Raw genomic sequence first — 13472 nt, 5'->3', positions numbered from 1 at the left:
TCACAAAATGTAAACTTAAGCTTTATTTGTTTATTTTTAACTATGATAGTGTGTTTAGAAATCTCCTGGTATGTGGAAGAAACGATACCCGTTCTATTTGTTTTGGTATAAACTCATCTTCCTAAGTAATTTCCATTTATATTTGTTGTTATATTTCCAGAACTTTCTTTAAAATAAGTGGCAGGTGGTTTTACACCATCCCTAGCAGCCTTTGGGGGAAGGTCATGGATAGCATGGATCCTTTGAGAATTTGATGGAAAGTAGGAACCCTTAGAAAAATCAACTAAATCTTAAATGTTGGCTTGCTATTTCAGTTTAGCATTCCCTACAGATTGACCATGAATCTCAGCCTGATACACCTCTGATCCAGAAGAATTTGAAACAGCAGCTGGGGCCAGCATCCCCAACATCCCCACACTGACCATGGCCTGACCCATCTCTTACGTTTGAGGAGTTGTGCGTTTATAATTACAGAGCGCTCTGCAGGGGGATTTCAGTTACAGGACTTACCAGATCGATGCTTTCACCATGTCCTTAATCTTGAATTTTTCTCCTTCACGTTTATCATGACAGTCAATGCTGTTTTCACGGGAGATGTTCTTGTTTAAGCTTTCGCCTGAGGATTTGTTTTGTTTTTTCTTCCTGTGCAAATGCTTAAAGCTACTTCTTAGTAGTAGAGAATGGTGGGATCCCACTGAATAGAGAGCTGGTAAATCCACTTTGCTTTTTGCCGATGGTATTTTACAGGTTAACAAAATGAACACCCACTGTGTGCTCCTGAGGTAGTCTGAAGAGGGTCATGCTATTTTTTCCTTTTAAAGTTTGCTTGACATTCGAGATTTTATTGTTCTGACTGATTAGAAGGACACGTTAAATATTTTTGTACAAGTAAGCGATCAAGCGTGTGGATATATATTGTCAGTGATGAAGTACGATTCTCGTTTTCACAACTGAACAAAAGTACTTTCAGCTTTGGAAGGGACTCTGTCCTTTCTTGGGAGGCTGATGGGCCCCTCACCAGAAGCCTTCCTCGTGGCGCCTTTGATCATCGTGAGGTGCAGTGCTCTGTGAGCATCTCAAATGGAAACCTTTGAACAGAAAGCCAAATTGCTCGGCTCCTTTTTTATTTTTAGGAAGGAAAAATATCTCATAGGATATAACCATCCGACTTACTGGTTCAAATAAAATCTTTCTGACATCAGTGCTTAATGCCCACTCTAATACCTCAGTAATTTCCATTTCATTTTATTAAATAATGAGAATTGTATATGCATACAGATAGTAACTTTTAAAAATATTCCTCCAGAAAAGAGCAAACTCTGCCACTGGTTGCCAGAGCACACCTCTGGCTCACATCAGTGCCTGTGGTGGCTGTGGGTGTGAGAGCAGGTACCTGTGTCCTAGGTATAATATTTAGTATAACAGCTTATGGTGTGTGCCCACAGCTTTTTTTTTGGAGGGGGGGGGTTCAATATATTGATAAAAGTTGCTTTATTGTCCTTCACTTGGTTATAAAACCTGCTAATATAACATCTGTTGGCTGTATGTTTAAAACTAATGCATTTCCTTCCTTTTATTCTCTTTTGCTATCCCTTTTTCTTTCTGCTTATCCTCCAAATTGCTGCTTTCACCCTTGCTCCAATCAGCTTGACTTTCAGGTTAGTACTTTCAGTTTTTCTTCTAACCGCCTTTCCCTCCTAAGCTCAATTTACTGCTTGCACTTGTTTAACAAACACATTTCTGAGATGGTTTTGCTCAGGCCACCACATTTTTTTTTTTCATCCCATGCCCAGGGAAGGTTTATTTTACGAGAAGGCTATATAAGTGGGAAAAGGCGAAGAAGAAGATGGAAATAAATCACTGTTGGATTATTTGATACATTCTGTTCCTGGATTATAAAATCAATAAGAGGAATCCTCAGGAAAAATCCCTAGTGCAAAATTGACTGCATGGTGATAAAACATGGAGCAGTGGAAAAAAACAAACGCAGGATGCTAAATTTAACCTCGGAGAATAGAACAAAAGATGTGCCCGTGACACAGCAACTTAAAAGCCAGATTTAATAGTGCAAACCATTGAGACTTTTCGCTTAATAAATCACTGTGTTTTGAAAGATTTATAATACTTTTTTTAAAGTCACTTTTTGAAAATTATCAGTATGTTCGTAACATATTGTACACACATGTTATTTCCTGTCATTGTTTTGGTTTTTAAATTTTTAGCTTTCTTTGGGCCCAAATGTAAAACGAGATTCAGTGTGGACTGGGTGTACCCTAATATTAAAATGCAAAATGGGCGTTTGGTTCCTCTAAGAAAGAGGGCCCAGGTCAATAATTGGTTCACCTTTAAATGAGGCAAGACTTCTCTTTTTGATACTATGTAGAATTATTAGCGATTTCTTTATTATTGAATCGATGAGTTTACTAAAAGATGCTCATGGTATGATTTGTGCTACCTAGACTTCACTTTAAAAAAAAAAGGAGTCACATTAAGTTGATAGCCGATGTAGTTGCTCTTTTGAAAGGCAAGCTATATTATTTTCTTCTCCATTCTTCCCTAAATGCACCTCTTTATATCCTGTCCACTGCTCATCACCAAAGCCACCAGATCAATGCATTTACACCAGCAGCAAACGATTTCAGAACGAGGCCTCCTGCCCACGTACCAGTCTTGTCCTGTTGCCTGCTCCCAACCCCTGTGCCCTGTGCCCTGTAATCCTTGCAAATGAACCCCCTCCTCTGCTATTCCCACATGCCACATGGGGTGAGCCCCAGAAACTGCCTTGAACAAAGTCACACTGAAGGAACCCGGGTCTCCATAGTCCCCCACACGGAGATCTAAACAGAGACTAAAAGCACAGTCCTGCAGAGCGGTTCTCACCAGAAACCCAATGACTGTTGGGTCCCTTTCTGTGCCTCTCTGTGCAGAAACAGACATCACACTGTGGTGGGGAAGGAGGGGCTTGGCCATGTGCTATCCAAACCTTGCCTCCAAGTTTTGGATCCGCTCCTGTAACGAAGCTCTACGCTTTCCTCCTTGCCTGTCTTTTTTGTTTTCTTTCTCCTTTGCCTTCCCTTCACTACCCTAGTCTGCACCTGTTGATATTGAGGCCCTGGAGACCGGGGACCCCTTTCGCTGTAACAGATTAGGCTCCCTGCCTGGGCCTGGAGATGTGTCCATAGGCGTTCTGCTGTGGTTGTTTTCTTTTTTTCCTCCAGCAACTGTACTTCACGGTGTTTAGCTCTTTCCTATTTCGTGGGGAATGAACTCTGACTCTCAGAAGACAGGATGCAGGGTTAGAGCCCGAGTGGTTTGTAGGTTACGGGGATTCTCCGGACCAGGGGCCAGGTGTGCCGAGTGGGTTTGGTGAAGGGTTCAGCCAATCCCCTTTGGGGGACTGTATGTAGTGGGAGAATCAAGATTCAGATAATTTCGGTATCATTTAACCTCCTGACCCAAATGCACATGCTGGAGAAAAGGTACAACCCTTGTAAACAGCCTCTCGTTTTATTTTTAGTGGAGGGAGAACCTGGCCAGCCCCACTCTCCTGGAAACCAAACAGTCTGTGGAGTCTTGGAAGCATTTTTGAGCTTTGACAAGTTTCCAGGGTTAGTTATGCTTTCCTTCCAACCACTTCCAGGTTTACCAGTTAAAGTAAAACGAAGTGTAACAAGGGGTGAATACAGCATCGCTAGCCCATGTGCTTTCTCTACATGGCTCACAACTGAGATCCATCCATATATTTGTGTGTGCATACATACAGAGATGTGTGTGTGTGTGTGTATGTATGTGTGTATACATTCATCTTATATTTAAAAACTGAAGTCTGATCTCTCTTGCCATAGAAGTTTGTAGTCTGCCTGGTACCTCCCTCTTGCCCAATCTGAAGTTTGAAAACTTCACTACCTCCCGGATCTTTTCTGTGTGCAGTGGGCTCCATGGGAAAGTCTCCCCTCCAACCACTTTCGGAAATGGCCTCATTTCCTTTTCAAATTCTATGTAGATGCTCACGCTTCGATTCGGGTGGACAGCTATTAAGTATCGGGCGTGGTAAAATGCAAATGTCATATTCTCACCCTGCGTAGGTTCTCGCTGTGGAAACTGCACCGCGGTCCAGCCACCCCTTCCGCACAGCGAGGGGGAAACCCGAGAGGCTGAACGGCTCCTGCCTGTGCTCGGGGGAGGGTGTGTGTGACATGTGCTCATTTCTAGGAACTCCTTGTGAGATTAGTGTGCGGCTTATGACAATGAAGTTATCTAGATAAATGTATGCAGCACTTGACAAAAAAAAAGGAAAAGAAGAAGAAAAAGTATCCTTTGGGAATCCATTCAAAATCCTGTCAGAGAATCAAGCAAGTAAAACCAGAAGGCTCAGGCCTCTCCAGGGCTCTCTCGGCCTGCAGTGTGCTCTGGGTGCTGGGCCAGCTGCTTCCTGTTTGTGCCTCAGTATCCCCTCTCGGAGAGGACGGGGCTGTCCCTGGAGCCGGTCTTATGGGATCCGCAGTGCATGTGTCTGATGGGCCTGGCGCATCCCCCCGGCGAGCAGGCTCCGGCTGACGGCTGGCACCTGGCAGCAGGCATGAGCTCATTGTTACAGAGTCACTTCAAACACTTCTACCAAAATAAACTCTTTGTGATGCTTCCCCAAAGCTGAGCCCTGCGCTCTCAATCCCTCATTCTTCCAGCAAAAGATGAAGTCACTCCTCCCGGACCTCAGAGGCCTGCTGCCCAAGGAAGTAATGAAAACCATCTTGCCCAGGGATTTGCTCTTCCCAGGGTCTTTTTTTGGCCCCATTCCCTCCACGAGTTTGGAGTGAGCACCTACTGTGTGCTAGGCTGAGCCCTACCTGCTGGCCTGGCATTTCCAAAAACTAGCTGCTGGAAAGTTGATGGAGCTGGTGAAGAAATGCTGCATGTTGCATCCTGTTTTGTGTTCACGATGCACACTGATGCGGCTGCTGATAGAAAGAGCAGCAGTGGCAGCAGCAGTCATTACAATGAGCATGAGCTAAGGGCCAGCACTGAACTCATCACTTCTTATGTAGCGTTTGCTTCTCATGACAACTGCATGAGGAGGGGATGTCATTTCTTCCATATTAGAGAAGAGGAAATGAATTCATAAAAACTAAATATTTTGCTCAAGTTAGTACAGTGTGTAAGTGAAGGTGTTGGGGATCCCCCCTAAAGCCATCCTTCCTGATTTAGGGATTGAATATTTTGCCACTTCAGCCCCAGTTGCATAGTAAAGTCTCTGATAAGGCCTGTGCCGTGTGCTCAAGTCTGCATTTCCCAAGTATGTGTTCATAGACTCCATCCCATGAGGCACTTTGTGGAGATACTGTGAGATTCATGCCTGTCCCCAACCCACCTCCCAGCCTGAGTTGGTCTCTCTTTGTTGCTGCTGTTGATAATTCTCCCCTGAGGATATTTTTTTCCCTGTGTTTTTTTTTTTTTTTTTTTTTTAGAGAGAGTGGAAGAGAGGAAGAAGAGACAGAGAGAAATACCAATGTGAAAGAGACACATCGATTAGGTTGCCTCCCACACATGCCCCCAAAATGCCCTGACTGGGGTGGGGATGAGCCTGCAACCAAGGTAGAGGTACGTGCCCTTGACTGGTATTGAACCCCCAACCTTTCAGTCTCTGGGCTGATGTTCAAACCACTGAGCAAAATTGGCAAGGGCCAGAGCTGGTCTCTTGTACCCAGATCCTGCCCCTCCAGGGCCAGCTCAGGTGTCACTCCAACACCAAGCCTTCTCTGAACCATCCCCCGCCGCCCCCCCGCAGAAGCAATCTCTCCCTTCCTTGGTACTCTCAGCGTGCTCTCTGACCCCTTTTCCTGCTGTCATACCCTCTCTCAAATTGAGATGGTTAATTAATGTATCTTCTCCCTAGTAGACACTGCCTCCTTGAATTTGGATGGGTCTCTAGCTTGATGCATGTGTGCCACCCACTGGAATGGCCAGTCATAGTCCTGAATGTTGTTGAAAAAAACTGTTGAAGAAAGGTCCCTGCATGACCTCCTCTCACTCCTGCCACCTTGATTGGGTCCCCACTGAGCTTTGTTGGTGGGTTCTTTCTGGAGGCCGAGCTCACTCCCCTGGACATCTTTTTTTTTTTTTTTTTTGCTCCAGAGGGGAAGCCTTAAGAAAAGATATGATTGGTTTTCCATCGAGCTGGATGCTTAAAAATTCAAGAAAAACAAATCCCAAGTAAAAGGAGAGGGAAAATCCTGCTGAAGTTACCCATTTCTCCCACTCTCTTCCGTCTTTCCTTCCTTCCTCCCTCCTTCCTGCTTCCCTCCTTACTTCTCTCCCTCTCTCCTGTGCTCCCTCCTTCCTTCCTTTCCTCTCCCTCCCTCCCTCCCTTCCCCTCCTTTCCCGATTCTGCACTGAAATCCTTCTCCATGGCGGGGTCTGTGCTGGGCTTTGGGAATATCGCAGTAAAAAGACATGGCCTCTCCCCTCACTGAATTCAAAGACCAACACTTCCTATAAGGAAGGATTTGGCCACTAAGAAAAATAGTTTTTCCCATTTATACTAATAACTGGAAAAACGGGGTTTCAGGTGTTTTTGAAAACTCCTTTTTCCTGTTGGGATTGAGGGGTTATCCACAGGTCAGACAATCATTTCCCTCTTTAAAGCTGCCTTATACTAACGCTGACATTTCTGGTGAAGTGTCAGAAAATTTTATGCCCAAGCAGAACTGGTAGAAAGCCAGAAATCAGTTGATTTTGCTTTGGGTGCAAATATTTTATTGGGGATGGAAAAAAGTTGTTTTCCCTGATTTACAGCTCCTGCAAACATAAAGTGGGTTCTATATTTAGACATGGTTTTGAACCTTTGAGGTGTAGCCAGGGCTTGGTTCTTGCACCTTTCTGACCTGGCCTTGGTGGGACTTGCCATGGCTGACATTTCGCTGAGGCAGCTCCAGTTTGTAGAACTAGGGCTCTGTGCCCTGTATGATTTCGGCTGTTTAGTCTTCGCTGGACTTGCTGCTCTGAGGCTCTATCCACACCTCTAGGACAGCGGTCGCCAACCTTTCAGACCTCACGGACCACCAGTGGTCCACGGACCACAAGTTGGCGACCGCTGCTCTAGGACGGCGAGGAAGATGAAGGAACACAATTGTAGCTGAAATGCTTTGTGATGCAGTATGTTTCTGAAGTTCATCAGAGATGAGAAAGGCCATTCTCAATTTGCAAATCTGTTAAAACAATGACAACAGTAAGAACAACAGCGTCTCAATTAAGAGATAGTGGCAGGTTGGCTTAATAAAGACCTGGCTCCTGACTAAGAGATGCCACGTTGGTGGAATTAACCATTTTGTGGTTTTCCAACCCCCCTCCCACCCCGCTTCCTCCCGTACTCCTGGCTTTTTGTTGGGACTACCATGTGGATGAATATCAGCAAATAGTAAATCTCTCAAGATATGTTAGCCCTTTCTGTAAATGTTGAGAAGGGGAAGGAATTTAAAAAAAATAGTTTCTCAGTATTATTATAAATCACTTTCTAGAAAAATAATATCTTATTTCCTTTATATGGCTTTTCTTATGAAATGTGAATTCTATCACTTCATTAACCACAATACCAGCTCACGTTGTAGGGAAACCTATCCAACTGGTGGCTGGGACTTGCTTCAGCGTTGGGTGAAGGTGTGTGGAATTTTCACACTGAGTAAGCCTACATTTTGGGTGCCTATTTAAAAACGAGTGGGTACTGTGTATGTTTCTCTAAAGAAAATACTGCGTTGTTAATATATCTAATAAAGGCTTTGGAGATTTTCTTTGTAAGGAATTCTGATGATTTTAATATTTGCCACTCTTTCTTAATTTTTGCCAAACTCAATGAATACTCTATGGGTGAAAAATAGAATAGAATACAAAGGGAGAAAATGACTGCTTTTGCTTGGGGTGCAACTAATTTATTGGGGATGAAAAATGTTGTTTTTCCTAATGTAGCTTCTGCAAAAATAAAAGGGGTTGTGCAGAATTATTTTTGTAGAAAAGCATTAATTCTAGAACTATAGAGTAAATCAGGGAATGAGAACAAATTTCCCCTTGAAGAACCACTATTGCTGCTATTTGAGTCCAGCGGCAGTGAGCCTCATGTTTGACCTGCAGCTTGCCCACTGACCTTCTCTTGCAGTTCGTTTTCTAACTGGTAACATATTAACATAAGCATATTCTTATTGGCATTTCTGAATATATCTGAGTGTGCAATAACTTATGCTTTACTGTAACACTTAACAATGGAAATTGAAAGGCTTGTGATTCTCAGTGTGCTGAATAAATACACTGGTTTTTTTTCCCTTCTTTTGTGAGATCCCACATGAAACTGTGAAGACACAACAGTGAACATAAGCAACTCTTAAGATATTTTCATGTGACGCGAGGGCAGGACTTCACACAGGGAATTGTTTTTCGCAAAATTTTACTTCAGTTCCTGGAAAGTATCTTTAGAAAGTTTTGAGAACGTGACCATCACCTTTCTCAGAGGGGAACGTGAAATAATGGAGTAGCCCCTCCGTGGGTCAGCTAGAATATTCCCATGGCCGGACAGATCTTGATGTGATGTGTGAGTTGAAGTGTAAGAGAGTGGTTTTAAATTTAACTTCGCGGCCCTCTGTTATTTAATCATATGTCAGTTTGATGGTTCCAAGGACAGCAGGATATGTTGCTCACAGATAATTGCCGTGGAGAGAATGAGTTGGGTATAATAATGAATAGCTGGGAATCTTCTGATAACCTGCGATGAGTGGGCCCTGGTGAGAAACACTCTCCGGGCAATTGGCACATAGGTGTCCTATCACTTTGGTGAGTGTGGGTGCTCTTCTGCCACCTCGACATGCAAAGCAGGGGCTTTTTAGGGATTCCTGAGCAGATAAAGAAGCACTGCTCTTGGATGGTGCATGTGTCATCTATCCTAGACCTGTTATTGCTTTATATTAGTATTACACTTGTAGTCCAGGTTATGCAAATAGCTATCCATCATGAGAACATTACGTATAGAAAATGAAATAAACTCCATCCTAAGAAACAGTACATCATAGCTGCGTCCTGTTGGACACACACCCACATGTGTCCATACAAGCCTGTCCCTGTATTTGTAAGTTGGAGACAATTGTGTTATACCTCATTCCTCATGAGCTTGTGACCAGGATACACATTGAGTGTGGAGCATGGTCTGGCACATCATAGATGTTCATTAAGTGGTGATGGTTGTGGTTGTCATGGTGATGGTTGTGATGAAGATTTTCATGCCAAGAGTAGCAGGTGAGAGAGTAGGGAGTTCATGCACAAGAGAAGCGGGAGATGATCCTGTCAAGGCCGCCTCCTTTGCTTTCCTAGTTGTGGAAAATGCAGTGGCTAGAATAAAGCAATTGAGTTTTTCCCCTTAAGCCATGGAGAGATTTTGAGGGAAGGTTAGAAACAATATGATCCTTTGAATTTTTTTTTTTCTTGAAGAATATGAATAAGTGAACCTAGAAAATTCATTAGTCTTGAACAGCCAGGACTCAGCCCCAATGTAGCCACGTATAAAAGGAGCTGATATTGAGCTTAGAGGATAGGCCAAGTACCCAGGTGTGTTCCTTCACCCATTTATTTCCTTCATGCATTAACTTATTTACTTTCACCAAATAGTAATTGTGTGTCTACTCTGCAGTAGACACCATGAGGTAACTAGAACTATCTTCCGATGCAGCTTCTAGAGAAATGGAAGCAAACAATAGGACTTATAGCACCATATTTATGCAGGTGGTGTAATCTTTCGATACCCATACGTGAAAGCTCTTCATTCTTTTTACCTCTGCATCCTGTTCTATTTGCCAGTATCCCTTGAAGGACTTCTATGTTGTTTCAAGTCTTTTCCTCTCACATAGACTTCTCTTAATACATTTCTAATTTTGCTAGTTGCCTCCTACAGAGACTAAACCATTTGCAGTCCCTTCAGCCATATGTAAGAGTGTCTTTTTTCTTATTAACTCTGTCAATGCAGTATGGATTTCAAACTTTTTTTTATCTTTGTTGATATGGGAGGGGAACAATGGCCTATAAGTGTGGTTTTCATTTGCTTTTATCTTATTACAAGTGAAGATGGGCATCTTTAAGTACGTGTGTAAGTTATCAGAGTTTTTGTTGGTATTTTTTTATTTATTTGTAGAGGCTCTTTATATATTTACTTTCACCCATTTGTCTTTGGTTTTAGTTTGAAATACTCCCCCTGCCAGTTTGTCTTCTTTTTGTTACACTGAATTTTTAAAAATTAATCTTTATTGTTGAGATTATTACAGATGTCCATATCTCCTCCGCCCCTCATAGCTCCCCTCCACCCGTTTCCCACCACACTCCAGGCCCTCACCACCCTATTGTCTGTGTCCATAGGTAATGCATACATGCATATAAGATTCTTATCTAATCTCTTCCTGCACCCCCCCCACACCCCCTTCCCTCTAAGAGTTGTCAGTCTGTTTCATTTCCATGCGCCTGATCCTATTCCATTCACCAGTTTATTCTGTTCATCAGATTTTTTATTCATTTGATTTTTAGATTCAATTGTTGATAGATATGTATTTGTTGTCACTTCATTGTTCCTATTTTTTAACTTTACCTTTTTCTTTTTCTTTCTCTTCTTAAAGAATACCCTTCAGCATTTCATATAATACTAGTTTGGTGCTGATGAACTCCTTTAGCTTTTTCTTGTCTGTGAAGCTCTTTATCTGACCTTCAATTCTAAATGATAGCTTTGCTGGATATAGCAATCTTAGTTGTAGGTTCTTGCTATTCATCACTTTGAATATTTATTGCCACTCCCTTCTGGCCTGCATAGCTTCTGTTGAGAAATCATCTGACAGTCGTATGGGCACTCCCTTATAGGTAACTAACTATTTTTCTCTTGCTGCTTTTAAGATTCTCTCTTTGTCTTTTGCCTTTGGCATTTTAATTATGATGTGTCTTGGTGTGGTCCTCTTTGGATTCCTCTTGTTTGGGGTTCTCTGTGCTTTCTGAACTTGTAAGTCTATTTCTTTCACCAGGTTGGGGAAGTTTTCTGTCATTATTTCTTCAAATAGGTTTTCAGTGTCTTGCTCTCTCTCTTCTTCTGGCACCGCCATAATTCAGCTGTTGGTACACTTGAAGTTGTCCCAGAGGCTCCTTACACTATCTTCATATTTTTGGATTCTTTTTTCTTTTTGCTCTTCTTGTTGGGTGTTTTTTGCTTCTTTGTATTTCAAATTATTGATTTGATTCTCGGGATCCTCTAGTCTACTATTGAATCCCTATATCTTATTCTTTACTTCAGTCAGTGTATGTTTAATTTCTGACTGGTCCTTTTCCATCTTTTTGACATTCTCACTAAGATCCTTGAAAGTCTCACTAAGTTCCTCAGAGGTTTCTAAAAGATTCTTGAGGAACCTTATAACTGTGGGTTTGAACTCTATATCCAGTAGTTTGCTTTCTTTCATTTGTGACATGTTTCTTTGTCTCTGCATTTTGGCTTCTTCCCTGTGTTTTTTTCTATGTATTGGGTAGCTGCTAAGTCTCCTTGAGTTGGTAGAGTGACCTTGTATAGTAAGTTTCCTATAGGGCCCAGTGGCTCAGCCTCCCCAGTCACCTGAGGTGGACACTCTTGGTGCACCCCTTTGTGGGCTGTGTGCACAGTGTTATTGTAGTTGAGCCTTGGTTGCTGTTGGTGTCACTGGGAGTAATTGACCTCCAGGCCATTTGGCTAGGGGATCAGCTGTGACTATAGTGGGAGAACTGCTGTGCAGGAGACACCCTTATGGAGCAGGACTTGCTTCAGTGGGGCTTTGGTGCTCACTGAGTCTGCCCCTTGAGTATGTCGCTTATGGATGTGAAGAGTTGTAATCTGTTATAGTCTTGGAAGTGCCCAGACAAGTCCCAGCTGTGAAGCAAGACGGATTGGTTGCTGGTGCCAGGTCTTGGGCCTTTTATTGATAGGTATGGGGCTTCCTGACCCAGCTGCAGCTTGTTTGACAGAGTTTTAGCCTGAGAAAGGACAGACCATTCATATGAAAAAAACCGCTGTGCATAGCTTGGGCGGGGTTTTAAATTGGGTAGGGTGGGTTCTCAGGGAATCACCAAGGCGGAGCAAACAGAAATGGCTGCCAGTCAGCCCTGCACCAGGGAGGTCCCAGCCGGGAGCAATGACCGCTGCAAGCACCTTGGTCTGGAAGAAAGCTGCCCCTGAGTTCCTGTCCGGATGCCAGACAGTCCAGTTTCTCACCATATGTGTCTGGGTCCCCCAGAGCCTTGCCTGGCACTGGAACTCAGAGGAAGTGGGAGATAATAAATTCAGTTCGTGATGCTGGCCTCCGTAGTTTTTACTGCCTGTAGGGATTTATTTCCCCAGCTCTGGAACCCTGGGCTGGGGGTCTGGTGTGGGGCTGGGACTCCTTGCTCCTCCAGGCGGCCTCCGCAGAGGCGATCTCACTCCTGATGAAAAAAGTGGCACACCCGGGTACTAGACCAGTCCTTTCCGTGCCTCCGCACCTCCTACCAGTCTCAATGTGTTTCTTCTTTATCTCTCTAGTTATAGTACTTCCACTCAGCCAGCTTTCCGGTGGTTCTGGATGATGGTTGTTCTGTATTTTAGTTGTAATTTTGATGTGGTTGTGGGAGGCAGCGAGTACAGGCGTTTAACCTATGCTGCCATCTTGGTTCTTCCTACACAGAAATTTTTAAAAATTATTTTTATCTAGTCAATCATATTCAGTCTTTTCTTTTAGGTCTTCTGAATTTTGTGTCATAGTTAGAAACCTCTTCTATACTACAAGAGTATAAGAATAATTGTCCAGGGATCTTTTTTTTGGTATTTTTATGGTTTGATTTTCTGCATTTAGTCTTTGAACCATCTGGAATTTATCTGTAAGGTATGAAGTATGGATATAACTTTATTTTTTTCTAGGTCAAGCGAAGTTTAAATGTCACTTCATTCATGTGCCTTTCACTGGAGCTGGCCCAGCCCAGATTAGGTTTGTCTGCTATAAATTCATGTAACTTCTCATTAGAACATGAAGCACCATTCTTGTTTAACATCTGTCTTTCGGTCTCGAGTGGGACTTCTACCTAGAAAGGACCTGTCCTATCCACCCAGTGCCTATGAAGAGTAGACACTTAATATTTATAGAATGAATTAGTGACGTGAGTTCTAAAGAACTGAAGTTATGAGGCGGTAGACATCATGAGTGAGCAGAAGCTATGGAAAAGGCATGCAGAGGGGAATATGAGCCACTGAGGCTCACACGAGGGGGAAGTCAACAGCATGGACGTGGTGGAAGATCAGCCAGCTCTGCTGTACCGGGCATAGAACAACCGTGTGGCAGGCGTCCATTGTTCTCCTGGGTAGCATTCCCGTTCTGAGGCCCAGTAGGAATATCATTTTTGTTTCTTCTTGGGAAGCCTAATTTCTCAGCTTCCCCGGGGTTCAGTGAAACCCACCTACACAATTGGGA

The 13472-nt window shown here is 43.2% G+C and overlaps 1 protein-coding gene across 5 annotated transcripts in view; it reads left to right on the top strand.

Annotated features, from left to right (window-relative positions):
• Positions 1-13472, top strand: part of ERC2 (ELKS/RAB6-interacting/CAST family member 2) — an 882521-nt gene that overhangs the window by 433636 nt on the left and 435413 nt on the right. For 4 of the 5 annotated variants that reach the window (XM_070390792.1, XM_070390791.1, XM_070390790.1 and 1 more), the window contains one exon: positions 1647-1658. The exons of the other annotated variant lie outside the window; for it this stretch is intronic. In XM_070390792.1, the coding sequence (XP_070246893.1) occupies positions 1647-1658 (12 nt within the window). The remainder of the gene's footprint in view (positions 1-1646; positions 1659-13472) is intronic. 5 annotated transcript variants of the gene reach the window in all.

Source organism: Myotis yumanensis, unplaced genomic scaffold, assembly GCF_028538775.1.
Source record: "Myotis yumanensis isolate MYYU_CA2020_CCGP unplaced genomic scaffold, mMyoYum1.0.hap1 SCAF_14, whole genome shotgun sequence".
NCBI lineage: Eukaryota > Metazoa > Chordata > Mammalia > Chiroptera > Vespertilionidae > Myotis > Myotis yumanensis.
Note: the sequence above shows the minus strand (reverse complement) of the source record. Positions and strands in the feature narration are given on the sequence as shown.